The sequence below is a fragment of the Rhipicephalus microplus genome, chromosome 2 (genome assembly GCF_043290135.1).
Source record: "Rhipicephalus microplus isolate Deutch F79 chromosome 2, USDA_Rmic, whole genome shotgun sequence".
In the NCBI taxonomy this organism is placed as follows: domain Eukaryota; kingdom Metazoa; phylum Arthropoda; class Arachnida; order Ixodida; family Ixodidae; genus Rhipicephalus; species Rhipicephalus microplus.
This window is the reverse complement of record NC_134701.1, coordinates 296,562,985-296,589,935: the sequence shown is the minus strand read 5'-3', so window position 1 is coordinate 296,589,935 and position 26,951 is coordinate 296,562,985. Positions and strand designations below refer to the sequence as shown.

General features: G+C 48.1%; 1 protein-coding gene across 1 annotated transcript in view; it reads right to left on the bottom strand.

The window, feature by feature from the left end:
* Positions 1-26,951, bottom strand: part of LOC119162698 (transient-receptor-potential-like protein) — a 505,165-nt gene that overhangs the window by 371,427 nt on the left and 106,787 nt on the right. Inside the window, exon 6 of the mRNA XM_075882308.1 lies at positions 23,934-24,168. Within this exon, the coding sequence (XP_075738423.1) occupies positions 23,934-24,168 (235 nt within the window). The remainder of the gene's footprint in view (positions 1-23,933; positions 24,169-26,951) is intronic.

Sequence of the window (26,951 nt, the reverse complement as noted above, 5' to 3'; positions counted from 1 at the left end):
TCTTGCGTGGGGAAACTCGTGGAGCACGTGATTCTGGAGAGGATAACTACCTATCTCGAGGACCGAGATGCGCTTCCACCCACAATGATAAGGTTTAGGAGGAACCTCTCAACGCAAGACGCAATGCTGCAGTTAAAACATTAGATTATAGATAATTCGGGAACAGCGACAAAGGCCATTCTAGGGTCAGACCTCAAGAAGGCGTTTGATAATGTAATCCATGCAACGGTGCTAAAAAGGGTAAACGATCTAGGTCTGAGACAACGGACGTACAATTACGTGCGTAATTTTCTGACGGGAAGGAAGGCAAAGATCATGATAGGGGACCTAGTTTCGGAGGAAATTGAGATGGGCAGTGCAGGTACGCCGCAAGGCTCGGTATTATCAGCTATGTTATTAAATCTGGCTCTAATTGGACTGCCAAACAAACTGCATGCAAACGAAGGACTGAATTATACTATTATGCAGACGACATCACGCTATAGGTGAGAAGTGGTAGTGATGGTCAAATAGAGGAAACGCTTCAAACAGCAGTCGAAACGGTCGAGCGGTATCTGGAAGTTGCTGGGCTAGTCTCCTCTGCGGAAAAATTGGAGCTGTTGCTGTACACACCTACTCGTAGAGGTCGCAAACCAGGCAACTGCCTACAAGATCTCGTTCATAGAGAAGAAATACAGTCAAGAACAGCCGATGGAAAAACCATACCCATAATCGACATGATCAGGGCACTGGGTCTGCTCATCGAAGCCAAGGGCAACAATGGAGAAATCCTCAGACGACTGGATGCAACTGTAGCCCGAATAATGAGACTCATAAAAAGGATAGCAACTAAGCACAGTGGCATGAGGGAGGAAAACACGATAAGGTTGATACAGGCATTCGTGATAAGCAGAATAGTATACGTAGCGCCGTACTTAAAATGGCAAGTCACGGAAAAGATCAAGCTAGACTGCCTCATTCGTAAAATATTCAAACTATCTATAGGGCTACCGATTAGCACAAGCACCGACAAACTGTTACAGCTAGGCCTGCACAATACCATAGATGAGCTTATTGAGGCGCAGCGTACGGCGCAATATGAACGTCTCTCTAAGACACGAGCAGGAAGACAATCTAGAGCGACTAGGCATAACGTATCACACGCAACACGGCGTCAAGGTGGACATCCCAAAAGAGACCAGGAAACCAATGATGATACCATTCTTGCCAAAAAACATGCACCCCGAACAAAATAAGGCCAGACGAGAGACAAGAGCAAAACAAATACAAAAAAAGTTCGGTAATGACAAGGACGCAGTTTTCGTAGACGCTGCTCGATACAAGCGCGAACAGGGGTTTACCGCAGCCGTAATCGATAGCAACAAACGCTGTACGACATGCGCGACGATATGCACCACAAGTACCGAGACAGCGGAAGAGGCAGCCATAGCGCTCGCAGTAGCTCAGACAAACGCAACCGTGATAATCAGTGACTCTTAAACAGCAGTGAGAAACTTTGCCAACGGCCGCATCTCCCCGGAGGCACTACGTATTCTACAAGAAGGGTGCCGAACATGCCCCAGGAATACATACATTATATGGACACCTGATCACGCCATCGCGAGGGACAGCAACAACAGGGCTGTACATGACGCCGCTCGAGGGCTCACCAACCCAGCTGCCCTCTCAAGTGCCGCCCCAGCCTTTTCCGGTGAAGACGGCGTGGCAGACGAGTGGGAGTGGGAAGACAGAATGAAAAGGTACAATGAAATCACAAAAACATTATTGATTACAGAGGGGCATATTCCCGTCCCCTCACCCAAAATTAACAAAAAGACAGTCTGTTGAATGGCGGCCGTTACAAACTAGGACGTATCCGAATCCTGCACTATCGCACATTATATATCCTGATATATACAAAACGGGCAGGTGCAAGCGTTGTGACTCCAGAGCCACTCTGGAGCATATGTTATGGGAATGTAGAGGGATTAGTACTCATAACAAGTATGCGGCCTCTGCTGACAGCCTTCGCGCGCGCTGGGAAGCCGCAATGCTCAGCTCCGTCCTCGAAGACCAAATGTGGGCCATCCAGCAGGCCGAGGAAGCCGCCAGGATTCAAGGGCTCCTGGCCGTATCCTAGGTGGGGCCAATCGCCCACCCCATCTACTCGCCGGACTCTGAATAAAGTTCTTTCCTCCTCCTCTCCGCTGATGCTTATTCGCGATAGTTATATTGCATTGACCCCTCTGCGTATACCTGAATGCTTTGCACGCCAGAACCCGCCAATATAGCTGACTGAGACACATGAGCCGACATGGCTGAAGCGTGCATCCTTGGGCACCTCTGCAGTGCTGCTTGGAACGGAATCTCTTTCGGAATCACTGTCCTGTAAAAGGTCGATCGAAGCAAAAATAATTCGTGACGCCGCGAATCGCAGGGATTCCAAGCTCGAGACTGTCATATTAAACCCGAGTTGACACTTTGTATGGTGACGACAGCAATGCAGGTGACAAGGCATGACTAAGTGTGTCCACCTATCACACGAAATGTTTGTGGTGCAGCTGAGCCTGGCGTCACTTTTTTCTGTAGAGATGTGGTCAGCTGTGGCGTGATCTGGAGGTGACCGCGAGGTAGCGCCTCTGGTGGTGCTCCCAGAGCCAAAAATGGTGGGATTGCCGACCGCTTTGAATAGTGCTAGATACGAGTGATATAAATAAATAAAAACGATAGTTATTTATCTCTCCAATGCGTTTTAGGTCGCGAATCGCTGATACGGGGTCTATAGCTACTCGCTGACGCAAAAATCTTGGCATGAGCGAATTTCATGTCAGTGCTCCTTTAAGTTTTTGTGTTGTAGTGATAGCGAAGGTTGATTGATTTAAACAAGGTGTGGTGTTCTTTATGATATGTTTCTGAGATTTCTCATGTGGTCCGGTTAGCGTGACCCTGCAATATTACCAGGCCTTCAAAGGTGAAATTACATTTGCATTACTGAAAATCTGAGGTGCGATGAGATGACTTCGTTCCATGAATTTTGATAATCTCTGTGGCACGCGTTGATAGATAGGTCAGGGTGACCAAATGTATATATGTGTATACAAGAGACAGTGGGATTGGGCGTGTTGGTACAACATCATAAAGGGTGCTTACCAGAGCAAACGACAGGGCAGGAGGGGACAGGAGAAGAGACGAGACTGTCCTGTCTCTGTCCTGTCGTTTGCGCTGGTAAGCGCCCTGTATGATGTATACAAGAAGAATTCAGCTGACAACTCTTGCACAGCAATTGAAAGAACAGTCGGAATGCTCCTCATAGTACTTTTCTCTCCGCACTACAGACCCCAGCTGCGACCTTTTGTGCTGTAGAAGAAATGTTACTAAGCATATGGCGCGGAGAGCACAACGCTCACCACGTATCGCTTCCCAACGTCCTTTCAGACTGTGCAGAACGTATACATGGAAAAACTACAATATTTTTAGTTTTTCGCAGGTGAAGATTGTTCGAATTAATTTTTTTGCAGTGAGTATGACCTGTTCACAAACTGATAAAATATGACATAGGCAGGACACCGCGCCTTCTTGCAGCTAGAAACTATTGCTCAAGCATACAATGAACCATTTTTATTGTTTTTTTGCCAAGCGTGAATATTGCACAGGTATTTTTCATTGAACAATACTTGAATGCGCTGACGGGAAGTTGGATGCCGGTCTCAAAAACGCGAAATATACTGCCAGCAAACATGCTCCGTAGAGAGACTTAAGCGTCTTATAAGAATCCGCACAATATCAGAGCAAGGTAAGTCGCACGTAAATTCTAGTTACATTTCTTCGTCTTCAAAACGTTTAAAATCTGTTTACATTTCCCCTTTTCAGTGCATGACTTGTCCAGAAATTTTTTTAAAGCTCTATAGCTGTCCAACTTCTCTGCCTTCTTGTTTTAACTGCCTGATCAAATCACGATGGTAATAAAAGCCATAGCATTTAATCACCACTTCAACGTTGAATAAGTATGAATTCAGTGTTCAGCTCACATTCCTCAAGATAACATGTTTTGACCACATGTATCGGTAAGAAACAACTCGCATGCAGTTCATCTTCTACGTTTTATTTACACCCGTCCTTTGCTATTTACACTGACCGCGTTATTGATTTCACATTTCATGCGTAGATATACATGCAGGTGCGTCCAGACCCTATCAACAAACGGTGCCATGTTCTTTTTGTTTTGTGCTCGCACGGCACCATGGCACCAACGAGCAGCGGGTGTAGCAAGAGCGAGTTCTCTCGGTGTATCGACTTCTTCCAAAGTACTTCACGCGTCCACGAGGCATTGTGAGATGGCTTGTAAAATGTCCCTTGGGAGCAGCCCCACAATTGAGTGAAAGGGGTGACGAGTCCAAAGGACTTGTTTTTGGGCTAGTTGGTGCATACTTGGCGCTGTTCTGTCTTCTCTCCTGCTCTTTCTCCTTCACGTTATGTTTTTTTGCGCCTCAGTCTTCTGCACCAAGGTGACGAGTCCTCGCTGGGTACCACTTGAAGCGTGTCCCGCAAGTGTTCTCTGACGTCGAGATCACTTTCTACACCTCTACAGTGTTGGAGGGGGCCCCTTGTTGTGAAACCACAGAAAATATCGATTGTACCTGAATACTCAGACGAACCTCACCCTTTATCTAAAACCAAATTGAAATATCTCCTAGGCAACGCTAATAAACCGTCAGAAATGTCCGCGCACGCAGGACTCTCAAACAACACAAGCATCTTGAGTTTCCAAAGTAAGTGTCAGGGGTACTTTCAGATATTTCTACCTGGGGATTTCTACAAAGAAAAACAATTCCGCCCGCGCATTCTTTGACCGTGCCTGGCAAGCTAGCAGCTGTCCGACGCTGCGTCTAAAAATTTGGTGGGGTGAGTTCTGGGAAAATTGCACCAAGAACATGAAAAAGTAACATGACACCACGCGTTACCGGAAATGGGTAAAGTAGGTACGTTACCCGTTACATTTCTAAAATTGTTTCGAATACACTCCTAAGTTACCGATAACACTATTACGTTACCACTAACGGCATTAAGCCTTTTTCAGATGCAAGCGATTTCACCCTAGGAGTGGAGCAGCAGCCGTCATGCGAGGCCAGAACAGGTTTTTTGAGCGTCTACTACACGCTTCCACGAACATTGCCAGTTGGAAAAATTCGCTCGCGGCTGAGTGCCTGACCATAAGGCGGCAACGAACGCGGTGGCACGCTCGTTTCTGAGTGTCAGACCATAAGGCAGTAACGACAACGGTGGCACGCTCGTTGCTGAGCGTCTGACTACAGGGTAACAATGACGCGGGTGGCATGCTCTTGGCTGAGCGTCTGGTCATAGGGCAGCAATGATGTGCGTGACACACTCATGGTTGAGCGTCTGACCACAGGGCAGCTTTGACGTCGGTGGCACGCTTGTGGCTGAGCATCTGGCTGCAGTGTAGCAATGACCTGGGTGGCACGCTCGTGGCTGAGCGTCTAACTGCATAGTAGTAATGACCTGGGGGGCACGCTCGTGGCTGAGTGTCTAACCATATGGCAGCAATGACGTCGGTGGCACGCTCGTGGCTGAGCGTCTGACTACAGGGTAGCAACGACGTGAATGGTGGTAAAGGAGGGACGAGCCGCCCTGCTCGTAACGAAGTCCACTCGTTGACCTCTTCTTTCTTCCGAACACTGAACTATCTTGATGATGATACTGCCCTCTTCCTCGTTTACATAAAATATTTAACATCCTTCGTAAACCTATAATGACGCATGACGAAGAAGAACACTAAACATACACGCATGCTCTAAGTACACAATACTTGTCGGTAATTATGAGAGTTCTAAGTCGGTCAATATAGGTGTTTTATCCTGTGCTGGCTCTTCCAGCGGTGTTTCCGAACCTTGTTTCAAATGCGCGCTTTTGAACGTGTTTCGCATGGTGGACTTTCAATGAGCACTTTTAGTTCACATGACCAATGGTGATGAAGTCTCTTCCACGTTGTTTTTCAGTAGCTCGCTTTGGACAGTTTTTTTGATTTCCTTGCCTCGCTTTCGTTTACTTCAGAAGCACCAGCCGTCTCTTTCTGTCTTAGTCTGCTCTCTCTTATATGCGGCTCTGATGCTCTTTCACCATTCTTCACTGAAATAAGATGGGTCACCCGTATCGCCCTCAACATGGACGTTTGTAGCTATTCAGAAGAGAGCCTAAATGCAGTACTTGGGACTTGCATCTGTGTCCTTGCGGTTTTCCTTCAGTTTCCACTCGCTTGAAAAAGTGGCGATGCCTTGCTTCCGCCAGGCACCTCTAAGCATATTGGCGGTGATTTATTCAGTGTGGAGTTGTCGTATTTGGCGTGCATTAACCTTTAACGCCTGGTGGTTTACCTTTGCGATATTCAAAAGCTTCCCAGTTTCCTATCAAACAAATGTCTTTCATATGGATCAGCTGAGATGTTATAGATATTATCTCATTTCCTTCGTGGGTACAGTCCGAGGACGTTAGTTCTAAAGTCGTGGAAGATGTGTTTAGACTTGGAGGTTATTTTTCGGTGTTGGGTTCTTCTTTTGCCTTTTCTGTCATTGGAACCCTGGTTTGTATGTTTGTGCTGTATTCCTCGTTTTGTCCTGAGGCCGACTCATCTAGTTTCTGTGCGACAAGATTGCTATTCGGCAGGTAATGGCTGAATGCTTGTGACGCAGACGGAGAGAGTATTTTGTTTTCTGCTTCTGATCACATCTGTTGTTTGATAAATTCCGCATGACTTTGCCGAGGTTTCGCGCATCTTCAATCTTACACTCCGCTTTCAAGCTCGCTAGAATAATCCGGCGTTCATAAACTTCAGCTTCTTTCATATCCGCTTCCAAATGATCGGTGTCAACTGTGTTTTCAATCTCGTCATCGAATCCTCTGAGAAGCTTGTATCTGTATTCTACTGAAGTTATTTGCAGGGAAAACTTGGGGAATGTCTCCCAGTTCAATGCTACAGCTATACAGGGTACTTTTTCTCGGTTTCCTGTGGTACAGCTTACCGGCATGAACCAATGCAAGGAAAACAAGCCTACGAGTGGAACCGAGTGTTCAGTCCCAGGCACTCCGGATTTGCCTGGGCTTGCCTCGTAGTGCGTCGACAATGCCTTTTATAGCGATAGCCGGTGACCACCTCATCACGACACATATTGACGTTGAAGCACTCAGGACGCATATTAGGCATATTGCTCGGACACCCTGCCACCAGCTAGCCTCTTTCCGGCAGACAAACCACGTTCGTCATTTTGCCAAACGGTAACCACATATCGCGACTCTGCCAAAACGATTCACACCCGCCGCCAGGCCTTCGACTGCTCCTTGGTGCCTTACTCAGGCTAACATCAGGGTAACTACCTGGCATCCGGAAAAAACAGATATGTCGTCCCGTGCTCTTAGGCAGCTTGCTCTGCTCTTGGTATACGAGATGTATCAAGGCTGTATACTCGTATGCACCGATGGCTCTGTTTTACAGAAGAGTTCAACGGCATTATATTTTCACGAGCAAAACAAGACTTACAGTCACGGGTTCACCCTAACCAGAGCCACGAAAATGTTTTCTTTTTCTTCGCAGCCCAAAACGAGTATGAGCCGCGGCGGCTCGTTCATCAATGGTGTCATTACCACCTCTCCCAAAAAGCATCATCTCGATGCTGTACATGAAGGCGAAAAAGAAAAGAAAATGAGACCAAAATTACCAAGCAAGCAAAATGAATGGCGTAAGGTGGAATAACGTTGTTAGTTTTGGAGTAGAGTTAAATGAGAAATATGAAAAACAGGAAAGATTGCAAGGAAATGACGAAACAAAAAGAAATACGCGAAGTTACCAATAAAGTCAGTCACTTAATGGCGATTCACAGCACGAAAAGTATGGTTTGAGCCGTGAAACGTGAATGACTTCAGCTTGCGGGGTGAAACGAGAACGTCTCGAAGTGCCTTCTGGGAGAACCTCGTAAGTGACGTCGCTGAGACGTCGTACGACCTTGTAAGGGCCGAAGTAGTGGCGAAGAAGCTTTTCTGAACGGCCGCACTGTCGGATAAGGGTCCACACCCAGACTTCATCACCAGGCCTGAAAATAACTTCACGGTGGAGAAGATTGTAGCGGCGCGCGTCTGCGGTTTGGTGATGTTGTATACGGTGACGAGCAAGTTGACGGGCCTCTACTGCGCACTGCACGAATTTGGCGGCACCCGTGTGGTATATCCCTAAGTTGTCGGGCAGGAGCATGGCGTCGAGCATCGTCGTGACCTCGCGCCCGTGGACTAAGCAAAAAGGTGTGAAACAGGTACTTTCTTGAACAGCAGTTTTACACGCAAAAGTGACGTACGGAAGTATGGCGTCCCAGTTCTTGTGATCGATGTCCACATACATTGACAGCATGTCTGCAATGGTATTATTTAACCATATGGTGAAGTAGCCCAAATTCGACGGGGACGAAGAGGACAAGAAAACACGACACTCGCTACACTCGCAACTAATTTTTATTTCAGAAGCAGCACTTCATATATAACCCATAACTCTAGCGACAGAGAAAAGAACTACAAACACTGAATCATTGCCAACAGAAGCTTTTGCGCAGACTCAAGCGATAGTACACGGCAGATAAGCTTAGACACTTTTTAAATGACATAACTAAAACAGCCCTGGGTAACATCAAATCAAATAAAAAAAAACAAACAAAAAATTGTTGCGGGAATGCACACGTGTTTGAAACAAAATTTTGAAACGACAAGAAGGAGAGTATGACACATGCAAACACACCTCAATTAAGTCCTTCGAGGTAGCTGGCTTCTCGGTTACTTAACGAAACCGATGACTGACTAATGCATCCTTCTTTTCTTTTTTTAATGTGAAAGGCTTCGACAATTTCTCTCGTTAGTTGGTTTCCATGACGGAAGACTACGGTTGTGTCACTCTACAATGGTGAGCAGCCACACTGGGAACAGTGTCTCTTTATGTGAGAATGAATGTCAGTTCCTAAAGATCGCTTGTGTTCTAAATGTCGGGTGTTCAAACAACGACCCGTCTGGCCGATGTATACCTTTCCACACGTTAGCGGCAAGCAATACACGACTGATAGGCTACACTTAACAAACTTTGTTGTGTGATTTACCGTACAACTACCAGAATTAGTGTTTACTGCTATGGAAACTTTACGGTCTAGAATCGCTATGGCCTAGAATTAGTTTTTTCGGCACCCAACAAGCTTAGTATAATATGTTCCAAACTAGACCGTAAAGTTTCCATAGCAGTAAACACTAATGCTGGTAGTTGTACGGTAAATCACACAACAAAGTTTGTTAAGTGTAGCCTATCAGTCGTGTATTGCTTGCCGCTAACGTGTGGAAAGGTATACATCGGCCAGACGGGTCGTTGTTTGAACACCCGACTTTTAGAACACAAGCGATCATTAGGAACTGACATTCATTCTCACATAAAGAGACACTGTTCCCAGTGTGGCTGCTCACCATTGTACAGTGACACAACCGTAGTCTTCCGTCATGGAAACCAACTAACCAGAGAAATTGTCGAAGCCTTTCACATTAAAAAAAAGAAAAGAAGGATGCATTAGTCAGTCATCGGTTTCGTTAAGTAACCGAGAAGCCAGCTACCTCGAAGGACTTAATTGAGGTCAGTTTTTGCATGTGTCATACTCTCCTTCTTGTCGTTTCAAAATTTTGTTTCAAACACGTGTGAATTCCCGCAACAATTTTTTGTTTGTTTTTTTATTTGATTTGATGTTACCCAGGGCTGTTTTAGTTATATCATTTAAAAAGTGTCTAAGCTTATCTGCCGTGTACTATCGCTTGAGTCTGCGCAAAAGCTTCTGTTGGGAATGATTCAGTGTTTGTAGTTCTTTTCTCTGTCGCTAGGGTTATGGGTTATATATGAAGTGCTGCTTCTGAAATAAAAATTAGTTGCGAGTGTAGCGAGTGTCGTGTTTTCTTGTCCTCTTCGTCCCCGTCGAATTTGCGCTACTTCACCATATGGTTAAATGATGTCTCACCAACTAGCCCAACTCTCAACCCTACTGAACTGCAATGGTATTATTGAGTCGTTCAGTCAGCCCGTTTGCTTGCGGGTGGTAAGCCGTTGTTTTACGATGTTCCATGCCACTTAATGGCAAGACTTCCTGCCGCATCTCTTCGATGAAGGCTGTCTCACGAACAGTTATGACGACAGCTGGCGCACCGTGACGTAAGACGATGCTGTTAACGAAAAAATGGGCGACGTCTTCTGCGGTGGCTTTTGGAAGTGCCTTGGTTTCACAGTAGCATGTTAAGTAGTCGGTAGCGACCACAATCCACCGGTTTCCTGACGAAGACGTGGGGAATGACCCCAGCAAATCCATGCCAACCTGATGGAAGGGCGCCTTTGGTGGGCCTATTGGTTGGAGTAGTCCCGCTGGTCGTAAAGATGGAATCTTACGTTGCTGACAGTCACGACATGTGCGAACGTAGTGCTTCACAGTCTTTGCGAGGCGTTGCCAGTAGTAAGAGCGTTGAATCCGTTGCAACGTGAGAGTATAGCCGAGGAGTTTGGACGACGGCTCATCATGACACGCACGTAAAATGTCACCCCGAAGCGTAGTTGGCGCAACAAGCAGATACTTAGCATGTGTAGGATTAAAGTTCTTTTTATAAAGCACTCCATCGCGGAAACGTAAGGAGGATAGTGAGCGTGCGAAACTTCGAGGAGGGTGGGAACTGCGTCCTTCCAGGTAGTCAATGAGCGGGATGAGCTCCGAGCCATGACGCTGCTCAGCCAAGTGGTTCGCTGATACGGCAGAAAGAAAAGTGTCGTCGTCTTCAACGTCAGTGTTGGTATTTTCTACCGGTGCACGTGAGAGACCGGTGCACGTGTAGGCGTCGGTGTGTATCCGTCCAGATTTGTGCACGATGGTGACATCGAAATCTTCTAGCCGAAGGCTCCATCGTGTTAGACGACGAAATGGATCCTTGAGCTTTGCGAGCCACCAAAGGGAATGATGGTTGCTAACTACCCTGAATGGGCGGCCACACAAGTATGGGCGGACCATTGTTATGAACCAGACAACAGCGAGGCATTCATTTTCGGTTGCAGAATAGTTTTTCTCCGCTGGGGATAACGTTCTGCTCGAATAAGCGATCACGCGCTCTACGCCATTATGTCACTGAACTAATACCGCTCCTAGTCCAACGTTGCTGGCGTCAGAGTGTAATTCCGTGTCAGCGCTTTCGTCAAAATGACCCAGTATAGGCGGAGCCTCGAGGAGGTTTCGGAGTGTGTCGAGCGCATGGCACTGATCGGGAGGCCAAACAAATGAGACACCGGCTTTTGTAAGCTTGTTAAGGGGTTCAGCAACCCTCGAAAAGTTTTTCACAAAGCGCCTGTAATACGCACAGAGCCCCAGAAATTGGCGTAGGTCGCGCTTATTTGTGTGCATGGAGAAGGCGGCAAAAGCGCGGGTTTTCTCCGGATCTCGGTGGATGCCGGCATGGCTCTTCTCAACGTGATCAAGGAACTTCAGTTCTTCATATCCAAAATGACATTTCTCAGGTTTTAGAGAAAGCCCCGCTGTTCTGATTGCCTGAAGAACTGCCTGAAGGCGTTGGACGTGTCGTTCAAAAACCACGACGTCATCAAGGCAAACAAGGCATGATTGCCATTTGAGCCCAGTGAGGACCGTATCCATAATTGTTCGGAAAGTAGCAGGCGCTGAGCATATACCAAAAGGGCAACACTTTGAACTCGTACAGGCCATCGAGAGTAATAAACGCCGTCTTTTCACGGTCGCGCTCATCCACTACGATTTTCCAGGAGCCGCTACGCAATTCTATGGAGGAAAAATATTTAGCGTTGCGTATACGGTCCAACGAGTCATCTATGCAAGGTAGAGGATAAACATCCTTTTTGGTGACCTTGTTCAATTTACGGTAATCCACGCGAAAACGCTACGTACCTGCCATCTTTTTTACTAGCACAACTGGCGAAGCCCAGGGACTGGTGAATGGCTGGATGACGTAGTCCTGAAGCATCTGCTGGACTTGGCCACGAATAGCGCCTTGCTCTTTTTGTGACACCCTATAGGCATGTTGTCGGATGGGTCTCTCGGTGGGTTCCGTGATGATACGATGCTGAGCAAGTGGTGTTTGTTTAACCTTTGACGTAGTGGCAAAGAAGTCTTGAAATGAGCCGTGTATACGCAAAAGGCTTTCTCTTTGAGCCGAAGGTAGTCTCTCGTTTACGTCTAGAGTGCTCGCGAAGGCCTCGTCAGGGTGGCCATTCGATGAAAATGAAGCTAACGTAGACGAATCATTGGCATCGGCAAGTTCTTCACAACATGCAATAGCAGTGTGTCTCATTAGGTGGCGATATTCGTCGCTGAAGTTCGTGACCAGCAGGTGAACATGCCTGTTGCTAGGCTGAATGATTCCTCGGGCAACACAGATTTGTCGTGAAATAAGGAGAGACATATTGGCCTCTACATTTACAGCGTCAGACACGTCCTGTCCCAATTCTACTTTGACAAAGAGGCTGATTCGAGGTGGGAGTCAGAGAATCGTCAGTAGCACGGAATGCTCTTTTCCGGAATTGTGTAGTGTTAGTTGCAGCGCAAAAGAGGATCCTCTAACGACACAAGTAATTAACGGAGGTCGATGACGGCGCCGTATTTACGAATGAAGTTCATTTTTAGAATGACTGGCCGAGAGCACACGCGCAATACGAGAAAAGAGCCCGCAAATGTCGACGTAAGTATTCGAATGCGTGCTGTGCACATACCAGTAGGCATCACCAGATGGCCACCTGCTGTGCGCAACTGGGGTCCTTGCCATGGTGTAGTAACCTTCCTCAGTTCAGATGCCAGTGTGGCGCTCAGTGCGGAATAGTCGGCACCGGTGTCGACGAGGGCGTTGACAGATGATTGTCGACGAAGATGGCGATTTCGGCGGAAACGATCTTTCTGCTGTCGGAAAACACTGCAAAATCGGAATGGTCCTCGTCCGGTGGCGTCGTTGAAGGAGGGTCTTTTACAGTTCACCTGGCCGCGACTTCACCCCCAGAAGTCGCCGTTCCTAGTTTCCCCTGCGGAGACTTGGTGACCAGCTCCTGAAAGGAGTGGAAGACGTTGAGGGCAAGCTGGGTGACGTAGACCGGCGAGGTGATGGTGATCTCGACTGGTGCTGCTGAACAGTCGAAGGTGTTCACTGGCCCGTGAGATAGGCTTAGATTTCGCCAGGGCGCTCACCGTAGCGCGGGCATCGAGCATCAGGGTGGAAGCCGCGGAGACCTAGTTGCCGCGATCGACAAGGCCGGTATACGTGACCCGCTTCACTGCAGTGATAGCAGAGTGGACGGTTATCCGAAGTGCGCAACGTGCTTGCCTTGCTACCACTTTGTCTTGCAGACGGCAGATAGATGGGTGTGCTCTGAAACCTTCAGCCGAGAGGCGGGCTCGAAGCAGTGTCGTGGAATGGCTATAGCCTGGTACCTTGGCCGCATAGCAGGATCTGTAGCCGGTGGCACAGGGGATCGCAATGCCGCTGCGTATGTCAGGACTGAGGCCTCGGGAATCGGTGGTGTGATCAGGGCCAGGGGTGTGAGGGCCTGCCGGACTTCTTGTCTGATTACATCCGCGAGGGCTGGCACAGGTGGATGGGATTTCACTGCCTGAAGCTGTCGCAATTCTTCCCGAACGATACTTCGAATGAAGTCTGCGAGGGCCTGTCTCTCTCTGTCAGAGCCGATAGAGCATGCGGTGGCCGGGATCTGGCGTTCGTATTGTGACGACCGCTGCTCCAGCGTACGTTCCATTGTGGTTGCCTCACTGATGAACTGGGCGACTGTCGTCGGTGGATTGCGCACGAGCCCAGCGAAAAGCTGTTCTTTTACTGTGCGCATCAAATGCCGCACCTTCTTTTCCTCGGGCATGGCAGGATCCGCGCGCTTGAAGAGCCGAAGCATGTCCTTAACAAACATGAATACTCGTTCGTTCGGACGTTGGTTTCTGCAGGATATGGCTTGTTCAGCTCTCTCTTTCCTCTCGCTGTTGCGATAGGCGTTACGGAGCAGTCGGTTAAACTCTTGCCAGGTTTCAAAGGAGCCCTCGTAGTTTTCATACCACGTTTTCACAGAATCCTATAAGTAGAAGTAAACTCGGTGCAGCTTGCGAACATCGTCCCATTTGTTCATACTGGCGACCCGATCAAAGTGGTCGAGCCAGTCATCAACATCCTCGAAGATGTCTCCATGGAACGGTTTTGGTGTCTGTGGCGCCTGAAAAACATGCGCGAGAAGAGAACCATGGGCATTGCTGGTTTGGACCGCCTGGCTTGTCATCGGAGTTGCCATCTTTCGGGGTGTCGATACTAATGCACCAAATTCAGGGGTAACCCACGCAGGCAGCGGCTGCTTCTTGCTCTGAGAGATGTAGCCGTCTCCAACATGACCGACACAGCCGACGTACACGTACCCAGCTTCTCCACCAGTAATGTCACGAGCAAAACAAGACTTACAGTCGGGAGTTTACCTGAACCAGAGCCACTAAAATGTTCTCTTTTTCTTCGCAGCCCAAAACGAGTATGAGCCACAGCAGTTCGTTCATCAATGGTGGCAATATATGTTATACTAATAAAAGACACAACAAGAAAATTGAAGACCTCTCACCTTACGACATGAACGGAAGCAGAGCTCACAGCTCTTCGTACCTCATTGCAATCCATCAGCGATCAACAGCCGCAATAATGGTCAATTTTCAGTGACTCAAAGGCGGCACTGTAATCCTTTCTATCACCTTTACGACACGGCCCGTACAAACAGCTGGTATTCGATATTGCAGAAAATACTCACCATTTCATTGAGAAAGGACATGAAATGGCGTTTTAATGGTTTCCGAGTCATTGTGGAATAATTGGCAATGAACGGGCCGATCGAGCTACCAGTTTTGTTCATACTGAAAGAGATCAAATATATATGCCGCTCTCCAGAACTGACACTGCACGGATACTCCGCATGCTTGCACGCAAGCGCACCACGTCGACATAAAAAGTCATATTTCACACATGCACGATTATACACCTTAGACCCGAATCTCAGTCTTCGAATTTTTTTCCGGATTCACGCCAACGAGGCGCTACTATGCTGTGCAGATTATAGTTGGGTGTCGCATTTGCCAATGCGTACGCCTTCCGCATAGGAATGGCTGACACTGCTGCATGAAACAATTGCGGCAGTGACGAAATAACTTGGCATATTCTGTGTGAATGCCCACAATACTGGTCGCAGCGACAGTCACTCTGCAATGCACTAGACGAACTGGACAACGAGACTCTTTCGCAAGAAAGAATCATTTGCTACCGACAGGACTTTAGGTCGCAGAAGGCTGTGAAGGCGCTCCTCTGCTGCTTGCGTTCAACCGGCCTGTTCAAACGACTGTGATCGGAACTCTCTGAATATGTGCGCATGTGTTTTTTTCTAATTTATTTTATATCTCTATATCTCTATCATCGTTCTGACCCTTTTTTCCCATCCCTGTACAGGGTAGCAAACCAGTTCTTCTAGGTTAACCTCCCTGTCTCTTCCTTCTATTTCTCTCTCTCTCTCTCTCTGTTGTACTGTTCAGTGAAATTCGGTGAAACTTCTTCAACTCACATATTAATGGGTGGTCCATATGTCAAAGGTATTCGACATTTGCGATGACCTGCGCGACGGCCTTACGTGTCTGACTCCACCTTTGGTAAAGCGCCTCCATGATCCGGTACAGTGTCGGAAATGGGAAAGATCACTGGCCGGCCTTGTCGCAAGGCAAATTCATGGTCAACACGGCATCCATCGCAGAAGGTTCGCACAACAAATATTCGTCACTTGTCGGGCTGTCGTTCTCGATGGTCTTGTGCATATTGAGCCATCTTCGTGAAGGGCAAGTCAGTACTGAGCCGATGTAGACGTGAGGGCTCCCATCTCTCGAGTCTTCAATCGGTGTCTGCACTCATGGTGCGGCACTGTCAAGATATGCGTCGTTGACCTAGGGACTGCCTTGACTTGTGAATATCGGGTCGTTTTCGTCAAGGGCGAGTCAGGATGGAGCCAAAATAGATGTGAGGGCTCCCGTCTCGTGAACCTTCATACGATGCCTGTACTCACGTCATACCATCAGTGCTCCTAGTAGTCTCAGTTGCAACCATGGTCGGGCTCCCAGGTCTCGGCGGTGGTATAGCCGAGCGCATAAGCTTTACCCACAGTGGCTTCACAAAAGTCCTCAAGGCTGCAACTGTGATCGAAATTCGTGAAGGCCGCTTCATCTCAGGGCCTTCCTCCCGGGTTTCACGGCATTGAAATTTTGACGAAAGGACGGGCCGCCATGCCCGTGGCGAAGTCCACCCAATGACCTCTTTTACCGAACAGTGAACTAATATTGATGATGATACGGCGCTCTTCTTCTTTTACATGAAATATTTAACAGGTGGCACGCTCGTGGCTGAGTGTCTGACTATAGTGCAGCAATGACGTGGGCGGCGCGCTCGTGGCTGTGCGTCTGACTGCAGGGTAGCAAAGACTTGGGTGGCACGCTAGTGGATGAGTGTCTGTACATAGGGCAGAAATGATGTGGGTGGCACGCTTGTGGCTGGGCGTCTGAGCACAGGGCAGCAGTGACCTCGATGGTGCGCTCGTGGCTGATTGTCGTACCGTAGGGCAGCAATGACGTGGGTGGCACGCTCGTGGCAGTGCCTGTGACTACCAGGCAGCAATGACGCGGGTGGCACGCTCGTGGCTGAGCTTCTGTACGCAGGACAGCAATGCCGTTCGTGGCCCGTCGTGGCTCAGTGGGAGACTACAGGGTAGCAATGACGTGGGCGGCACGCTCGTAGCTGAGTAATTGACCACAGGGCAGCAATAACGTCGGTGGCACACTCGTGGTGGACCGTCTGACATAGATCAGCATTGATGTGTGTGGCACGCTCGTGGCTGAGTATCTCACCAAAGGGCAGCAATGACGTAAGTGGCATGCTCTTGGATTAGTGTCTGACCATAGGGACACAAAACGTCGATGGCATGCTCGTGGGTGTGCGTCGACTGCAGAGTAGCAATGACCTGGGTAGTACACTCGTGGCTGAGTGTCTGAGCATAGTGCAGCAATGACGATGGGTGGCACGCTTGTGGCTCGGTGTCTGACCACAGGGCAGCAATGACGTCGGTGGCACGCTTGTGACTGAGCGTCTGACTACAGAGGAGTAATGACGTGGGTGGTGCTGAAGAAAGAACGAGCCGCCGTACTCGTGGCGAAGCCCACCCGCTGACCTTTTCTGTTTTCCGAACACTGAACTAGTCTTGATGATGATACTACCCTCTTCCTCGTTTACATAAGCTACTTAACAACCTCTGCGCCCACATAATGACGCATGACGACGAAGAACGCTGAACATGCACTCATGCTCTTAGTACGCAATGACGGGCAGCAATGACGTGGGTGGCATGCTCTAGGCTGGGCTCATACAATAGGGCAGCAATGACGTAGATGGCATGCTCGTGGCTGAGCATCTGACCATAGGACAAAAGTAACGTGGGTGGCCTGCTCGAGGCTGAGCTTCCGACCACAGTGCAGCAATGAGGTCAGCGGCACGCTCGTGGCTGATCGTCTCTCTACAGGTCAGCAATGACGGGGATGGCACGCTTGTGGCTGTGTGTGAATATGGCAGCAATGACGTGGGTGGCACGCTCGTGGCTGAGCGTCTGATCACAAGGCAGTGCTGACGTTGGTGGGACGCTTGTGACTGAGCTTCTAGCTACAGGGTAGCAACGACGTGGGGGCACCCTCGTGGCTGACCGTCTGAGTATAGGGCAGCAATGGCAGGGGTGGCATTTTCTTGGCTGAGCGTCTAACCATATGGCAGCAACGATGTGGATGGCATGCTCATGACAAAGCGTCTGACCATAGCACAAAAATGACGTGTGTGGCCCTCTCGTGGCTGAGCGTCTGATTACTGGGCAGCAATGACGTGAGTGGCGCGCTCGTGGCTGGATGTCCTATCATTGGGCAGTAATGACGTGGGTTGCAGGCTCGTGGTTGAGCGTCTGAACACAGGGCTGCACTGGCGTGGGGGGCATGCTCGTGGCTGAGCATCTGATCACAGGGTAGCAGTAACGTGGGTGGCACGCTCGTGGCAGAGCGTCTCACCATAGGGCAGAATGACGGGGGTGCTGTGCTCGTGGCTGAGCTTCTGACCAAAGGACACAAATGACGTTCGTGGCACACTCACAGCTGAGCAGGTGACTACAGGGTAGCAATGACCAAGGGCGTACCAACTCTTTCGCGAGTGGGGGGACTAATACAACTCACTAGTGAGCCGGTAATATATATATATATATATATATATATAGTTGCTCCCGTGTCCACCAAAGCCAACACCCGCACACCTTCCACAGTTACCAATAAGATGTTTGACGGTCGTTCAGGAGGACTTGGGTCATTTCGCCGCGATGCAGTTTTCCCTCCAAAAACTGCACTGTTTAGTTTTCCGATCGCTGGGCAGCCAGTTGAGAGACAGGCCGAAGTGGTGAAACAGAACGTCGGAGTGGCGAAGGGGAGCGTGGTCGGGATGCACGTGTAATGTTGGTCGTGTTGGAGATGCGCACAGGAGACGGTGATCGGTGGTTGGAAGGACTGTCGGCATAATGGTAGTAACCTCGAGCACATGTGTCGTCTCGTTCAAAAGCGGCATAACCACGACGTTCATCTTGCTGCCGACGTCGACAGACCCGGGAAATGTGTCCTCGAATTCCACAGTAGTAGCAAATAGGACGTGGGGCCCGCCAGGAAGAATGGTAGGTAGGGTTCGGTTGGGCTTGCTCTTGGGCCATGGTGCTCTGCTGGCGCAAGCGACGTCCCGAACGGAGCTCCAGGAGCTGGCTTTGGATGGAGAGAGGTCGAAGAGATCGGGAAGCACCTCCACCACTTGAAATACAACGGTGCAGCTGACGCTTTATTGAAGCAACAGCAAGATGGCGCCGATCATGAAGAGGAACGGGGCGAAGACTGATGATGGTTATTGATAGATGAGGAAGATGACGTACAATGAATTCTCACAATATATATATATATATTTAAAGAAGAAACACAACTTAGTGGTTGTATTAATTTTATTACCAAGGGTTTCGACCGGTGGACCGGTCTTCGTCAGAGTTTGCGAACATATGTTCCAAACACTTGTTCGCAACGAAGAAATGAATGTACTTGCTGTGCTAAGTGAACAGCCAAATCAATGGGGTATTCTGTACAAGGCACCGCGAACTTTCGAGCTTGTTATCGTTTTCGGATCGACATCTTTGACTTGGAGTAGTCGACAAGTTGCACTGAGGTTGACTTCACAGCAGAAGTGCTCGAAAAAAACTGACGATAGAGTTCTTCAGCCAGAATAGTGATAGAAGAACCCGTATCAACTAGAATGAAGATAGTGTGGCCTTCGGCTGCGATGGATGCGTAAATGTTATGCTTGTGTTCCTTTACAACACAAACTGTTTTGCCGGTACACTGAGGGCTAGTGTCGTCATCGTCATCAACTTGTCGAACTTTAGCAGAGTATCCAGACGACCCGCATATTACGTCTACGTGGCCAATCTTCTCGCAGAGACGATATCTGCGCCGGCGATTCTTATATGCAGGATTATTTGCAAGGTGATCAGCCGCCCCACAACGATAACAAGCTCGAAAGTTTGCGGTGCCTTGTACAGGATACCCCATTGATTTGGCTTTGCACTTATCACAACATGTACATTCATTTCTTCGTTCGAGGATGTTTGGTCGCTTCAGCTGCGTTTCAAGACATAACTGCTTGCATTCTTATGTATAATGTATCTGAAGGCACCTCTGTGTTGTGCTTGACGCCATTGCGGCACTACAGATGAGCATTAAAGGTAAATCACTTCAGTGTCTTGCATCAGCACTCCTACATTGCCAACTAAGTTATGTTCCGACTATGAACATCTCTGACTTACAGCTCAGACTTAGGAAAAGATTCAAACACAAAGTTGAGGTTCGTGAGTCCATTCCACCCGTTGCCAGCAAATTATGACGGCTGCCGTGTACCCTACGTGAGCAGGTGTCGTCTGAGAAGCAGAAACTTGAAGCTCAAGACATAATCGAGCGCGTAGATGCCTCTCGGTGGGTTTTCCTGATAGTGGTTGTTCGGAAAATATATGGCTCAATACGATTGTGTGTTGATCTGTGAGAGCGTAATAAAGCTATAATTGTCGATAGCTTTCCACCACAGCAGACAGATGAGCTGTTGCACAGCTTAGCTAGCGCCAAGCGATTCTCCAAGCGGGATTAGGCGTCTGGTTACCATCAACTTGAACTAGATACTGAAAGTCGTGACCTGACTACTTTCATTTCGCACGACGGGCTTTTTCGCTTCAACAGAGTATGCTTCGGCTTGACTTCAGCTCCGTCGGCGTTTCAGAAAATGATGTATCTCGTACTGAAAGGTGCAAAGGTACTTTTTTACAAAGGTGACATTATCGTTTATGGCCGTTTTCTAGAAGGCAATCTTGCAATTATTCGCCACATTTTGCAGCGACTTTGTAAAGCAGGCCTGAAACTAAATGAGAAGTGCGTTTTCGACGTCACGGAACTCACGTTTGTGGGACATGTTGTGAATGTCAAATGGCTCTTTCCGATAGCGTCACCTATCCAAGCGATGAAAGCATCTTCAGCGCCTTCAAACGTAAATGAACTTCGTTCCCTGCTTGGCCTGGCGGGATTTTGCGCCAAGTTCGTTCCCCACTTTTCGGATGTTGTGAAACCTCTACAGGCATTGCTTCGAGGCAACGGGCCATTCGCTTGGACGTCAGCTGCCGAAGAGAGTTTTGTCCTTTTGAAAGCGCTGCTGACAACTTTGCAAAGGTTTACATTTGTTTGATTCAAACCTTCCCATAATTGTCACGACCAATGCCTCTTGATATGGGCTAGGATATGTACCACAAAAAGAGAGCAAGCGAATTCTACAGACGGTTAACTTTGCCTCCCGGACCTTGAGCCCACAAGAACGGAAATATTCTGCAGGTGAACACTAAGCCTTAGCATGTGTTTTGGCTTGTGAACATTGGCACGTGTACCTTTGGGGTTGTCCCTTTGTTCTGTGAACTGACCATAGTGCACTTGTTACCTTGTTGTCTACTAAGGGTGTAGGACATCGGCCATTGCGCATTTCACATTGGTCAGCCCGATTGATGTGTTGCAACTACACTGTAGAGTACCGCAAGGGAAGTGATATTGTGGTGGCTGATGCACTCTCTCGACTGCCGTTATCCGGAGAAACCGGTGACGTCACTGATAATCAATATGGTTGCCTGCTTTCTCCAATGTTAACCGTGGCAGAATTACAAGCAGCGACTGCATCTGACAAGATAATCACAAAAGTCATGGACTTCGTTTCGTCATCTTGACCTGAAAAAATCTCTGGAAACAGTGCTAAAGACCTTTTTACATGTACCTGCCAAACTATCCATTGTCCGCAACTTCCTTTGCCGTGATAAAAGCATCGTAGTTCCAAGTAGTCTTACTCGTCGTTTGATGGAAGCCACATACCAATCGCATCCGTCAATTAATCGTACGAAAAGTAGACTGCGAGAGATGTACTGGTCGCCTCGAAGGGGTGACCATGTAGAAGAACTGAATAAACATGTCTTGTTTGGCAGTCATGTGACAAATCTGCACGGCCTACTGCAGCCCCTATGCAGCCAGTAACTTTCTCAGACAAGCCTTGGGAGAAAATTGCCATGGATAATAACGGCCCCTTTGAGCAAGCTCCGATCAATAGCCGTTATGTGTTGACGCTTATTGATCATCCCAGCAAATGACCAGAATTTTTTTTCAAGACAAGTTTCTACGGCGACGGTCAAGAACTTCTTGTTACAAGTTTTGATCACTGTGGCTACCCGAATGAAATAGTTTCGGATCACGGACCACAATTCAGCTCAACAGAATTTGAGGAGTTTCTTCTAAAACGCGGCATACATCATTGCTTTTCTTCTGTCTATTACCCGCAGGCAAACGTTCCTGTAGAAAGGTTCAACTAAGTCCTCAAGTCTGTAGTTCAATGGCAGTATACGAGTGGCATAATATCCGTGTCGCCGTGGCGGACTATTTGGGCGTCTACCACCGCACACCTCATGCCACAACAAGAGTGGCACCCACCATTCATCTGCACGGACAATTGCCACAAAATCGCTTAAGCATTATTGGACTACCGGATTCTTCATTTCACGAAAATGCAGTAGAGTCGATGAAACGGCTGCGTCAGCGTGTCCAACAAAAACAAACTTCTTCCAAACTTTACACTGACTGTCATCGTGGAGCTCGGACCAAAAACTTTGCTGTCGGTGACTACGTCCATGTGAGAAAGCCATGTGTTCACGGGGAAATATCCTCGTACTTTTCGGAAGCGAAGAAAATTACTAAGCAACAAGGGCTAGCCTCATTTCTTTTGGAAGGCAGTCGCGCATGAAACTCTTCCGAATTTCAAGCAGTACACCCAGAAGCTGCGGGGAAGCTCATAAGCAGTCGGCCTCGAATTCTAAATTGAAATCTGCCTTCATCGGACGAACCTTTTAAAGGTAGTGCACCTGCGAGTGAAGAACACGACGGCTGTCCACCTACGTCAGGGCAAGGGACAGCAGCCCAAACCAACTAACAATCTTCACTGCAGCCAGAGCCTTCCTACTGCAGTCGAAACCATCTTCACTGTAGAACAAAATGTGCAGCCAGCCATCACGGAAGAGCCGACGAGTGAAAAAAAAAACTCAATCGAAGCTAAGGGACTACGTGCTACGCAATTGATATTTTTTTATCAGTCGGGGAAATGATGTATACAGGAAAAAAGATGAGGATGAGCACGTGGGATTGGAGAATATAGAGAAGGACGTTAAGGCATCGGATACATTGTTTCTGTATGCTCTAAATACAAGATGCAGAGCCAATGGTTCTATTATCGGACGTGCCTAGACTGAAGTTGGTAAAGATGAGGTGTACGCATGGTCTCCTGGTGGTTGTTGCTTGTTCCTAGTCAAGCGGAATGCGCCGTAGTGTGCATGAAGACGTCATATACTGGACTGGCCAATCGTTGTCCGTGGTGTCCACGTTGAAGTCTCCGAAAAGTACGAAAAGGTATAGCGTTTTTCTCGTTTTGCCGCCGATTTCCGCGCCCTCAACTCCGAGTCCACTTGGTGTTTTTGTCGTTTTGCCACCACCATTCGTGTTCATTCAAGACACAGATACAGTGTTCTATCAGGTACCTAGCATGTGCTAACTTGCTTATTCTTCATTAGCGCCATCGCAATATCATGTACAGTGAGTGGACAAGCCTCTCAAGGTGCTTCACCCTAAAATTTTCCTTTTGAGGGAGAACTGAATGCAGGCGCTCTGCGTGGCAAGCAAGTGTTCTACGAGAGCCACACGCGATTGCTTACAAATGCTACATACAGACTGTGATTGTAGTCTATTGGCCAAACGCATGCAAAATCACGTCTCGTTCTTTCGCCGTCCCGTCGCTGTTTGCCCAAATGATAAAAGTCGACAAGCGGAGAAACGTAGGCTGGATGGTACTCATGTGCAAGGGAGTGCATTCGCCCCCCCCCGTCCCTCTAGCTTCGCCAGCGCTGAAGCACCTCCCACTCTCCTTCATGCACCGCGCCACAACGCCCCCTCCCCCCTCCCCGAAGACCAACACGTACCATGTTGTTGCGTGACTCGAAAGTTTAATGACCGGCGAACACAGGGCCTTGTCCTTCATCGGCTGTCCTTTTTTCCCTTTCAAGCACAACTGCTGCCCACATTTACGCGTGTTAATCAAACAAACCGTCAGGTTAGCGTGTTTGCAAAGCTTGCGAGCCATGTGCTGTAAAAAAACGCAGAAATATTGACCGACAGAGAAGCTTCCTCACTCACGCAGGAAAAGGAGGTACGAGAAGGCGTTTGAGATGAACTTCACGAACGGCTTCTTCATGACCCTGCCTATGCGGCTGCGTGGGAAGAAGATGTACATGGCTGAGTAAAAGGGAAAGGCCACGCCGATCTTGACAATCTGCAGGCACTGGCCGAATATGCTCTTTCTCCGGAATCCAGGCAGACCATCGTACCATAGGGTGCTCATCTGTTGCTGCACGTTCGGGTGCGCAACGAACTGCGAGAGAAAAGGACACAACGTTAGGCACACTGCAGTCCTAATTAACACTATGGACACAAATACATGGTAATTTGCATCACTTGAGCTTGTTTGCTGCGATGGAGGCCTGTCCTGTTTAATGTGGTTCAGTGTCTGTGTTTGTAACTCGAGGCAAAATATTTTCTTGATTATTATGACATGGCTATAGATTAAGTATACCATTCATCTGAGCCATCTCACATGACATTTACAACATAGCCGCCTCTTACCGCGGGTGTATGATTGTTTGAGATGGTATAATTTCCATTGCTTCAGGTGACTTCACTTCAAAGCAGTTGTTTACTGCATAAGACGTTTCAGATGCCTGGCTCACCGAATTCTTGCATTTGTAATGAAGAGTTCACAGCGCAAAAGTGTGTTTCAAAGAAAACACTAGAAGCTGCAAGATTGTGCTTGGTTCATCAAGTGAGCTTGTCCAGTAAGGGGTGACCGTCCTGATAATCCTACTTATCATAAGAATCCGTCGAAGTGTGCTAAAACAGGAGTGGCTAAATTGATCCACTTAGAATTTTCGCATTCAAATATGCTCTCCCTAGCACTAGGTTGACAATTTCGGTTATTTGCATTCCGACATATTTTCGTGACTAATGCAACGCGTAATGATTCAGGTGGAAGGAGCCCTGCAACATTTTTGTTAGCAAATAATCGTCGATTGGCTCGAATGAAGGAGTTGTTTGTCTCGCGAATCAACTGCCGCAAAAGATTTAAAAAACCCACAAGTACAAATGGAGTGGCAAGGATTTCTTTTCACCAGCAGCGCATTAATAAAATATACGCCGAGGGTAAGCACGGACGCGCGACATCCCTTTGAGCACTTTCAAGCAGTTTGCAGTCGAGGATTGTTCGTCGTCGTAGCCACGCTGGTACTCGGAGCGTCCACTTGACGGCTGTGCGGTAGAGAAGTCGCTCAACTTTTGCGTGTGCTGTGGTATGAGAAATGTGCTGCTTTTTATGACAGAAACATATATTCCTCTCACACTCGCAGCGTAGTAGCATGATTGAAGGCATGCGCTTGAGTGCAGCGGCGGCGAAATCTCGCAAAGTGGCGGTGACAATGAAGCCTACTTTAATGAACCCCTTTTTTAAAGAACTTTAGGTCGACCCATGGCTGCTTCGCATACTACTCAGGGTTACCTTTACTAGAAGATGTGTGCGCTTCTTGCAGCTCTCGTTGGTGCGGCTAAACGCAAGACGCCTGGTCCCATCTATAAATGCGTGCTCCTTTATCATCAGTTTACCTCGGACACTGAGAGCAGGTGGGCCTCCTCTGTGTGTATACGGCAAAATGAGCACAGCTCCACTGGCCTTCACCGTAGACTCCAGGAAAACCGCAGCGCCACAATAAATTACAAGCGAACAGCATATTTTTGTTTCAAATCGGGCGTGCAGCATCGAGCTCACTATTAACTGAGGAAATCACAAAGAAAAAATCACAATACGGGTGACAATAATAAAAACTAACAGACAATAATGTCAGAAAAAGTGCAGGGGATGTAATTCGAAGTAACTGTAATGAGAAGAAAGAAAGTGAACGAAAAGATAACTAGCCACGGGCAGCCCCTAGATTTTCCTCTGATAAAGAGCCCCGGTTTTTTTCTCTTCCTACCTACAATTTTTTCTGCCACATTTTTTGCGACAACCACTGAAGCCCCGTTGACGAATTTAATTGATTTCGGCTGCCATGTTGTTCCTAACACTTTGCCAGCACCTGGTGAAACGAATCCCCCACTCATTAACGACTGGGCAATGACTGCAAGAGAAAGGTACGTCGTTCCGCCGAAATATTCGTGGCTATTGTACTTAGACATGCGTGGCTTTGAGAATCTTCCAAGAAGAAAATGGCAGCAGACGCCGGCTGCCCGGGAGAGACGGCCGGGAAAGGAGGCAGTTGCAGTACTTAGGCAAGAAGAAAAAATCCAGGGACATTATGGTAGGTTGTTTACGCACAAAAAGCCCATTCTTATAGCGTGCTGCTTCTATGCGGGAGAAATCAGAAAACTCCAACCAAAACTATATCAGAAAAACGCGACATTTCGAAGCCAGTGCGGATTCTTCACAGAGCCCTCCGCAAAAGTAAAAGCGGACAAAATTTGGTACCTGCGTCTGCGCAACAACACCGTGTGTCAATCCCCTACGTCACCGCCACCAGCGAAACTGTAACCCGTATACTGAATAAGACAGGGGTCAACGTCACCCACAAATCATCGGCAGCTTCACCCCTCCGCACAAAGATCGTGCACCGGCGATCTAGGGCCGGAGCTTGTGCACTTACTGCCACGTTTTATACAATGGAAAAACAGGGAACTTCAATGAAAGGAGACAAGAGCACGGAAACGACCTCCGTAAATTGTAGAGCCGATTGAGCACAGTAGCAGAAGAACACAGCTAGTGCTTTGATCACCTCTGCCCGGACGACATGGTCATTTTAGAGGATGAAAGCAACACTTTCTGGCGACTCCCCTTCGAGTCCTGGTACATTCAGCAGACTTGGGGGAACATAAACTACTCTATGGGGACATTGCCCTCCCTCTACTGCCAGCGTTTGCGCTGAGTCACGGCGAGCTTCTCACGCACGGCAAGCAGGCGTATATAAGCGCCGCACATTTCGAGATTTCTCACCCCTGAGGAAGAAGCTGGAGGGGCTTCAAAACGTCGGGTTTTCCTAATATAATTATCGTGGGAGTTTTCTCATTCTTTCAGTTTCCCTCCCAACCAGGTAAACTTGTGCCAATCGTTGACCT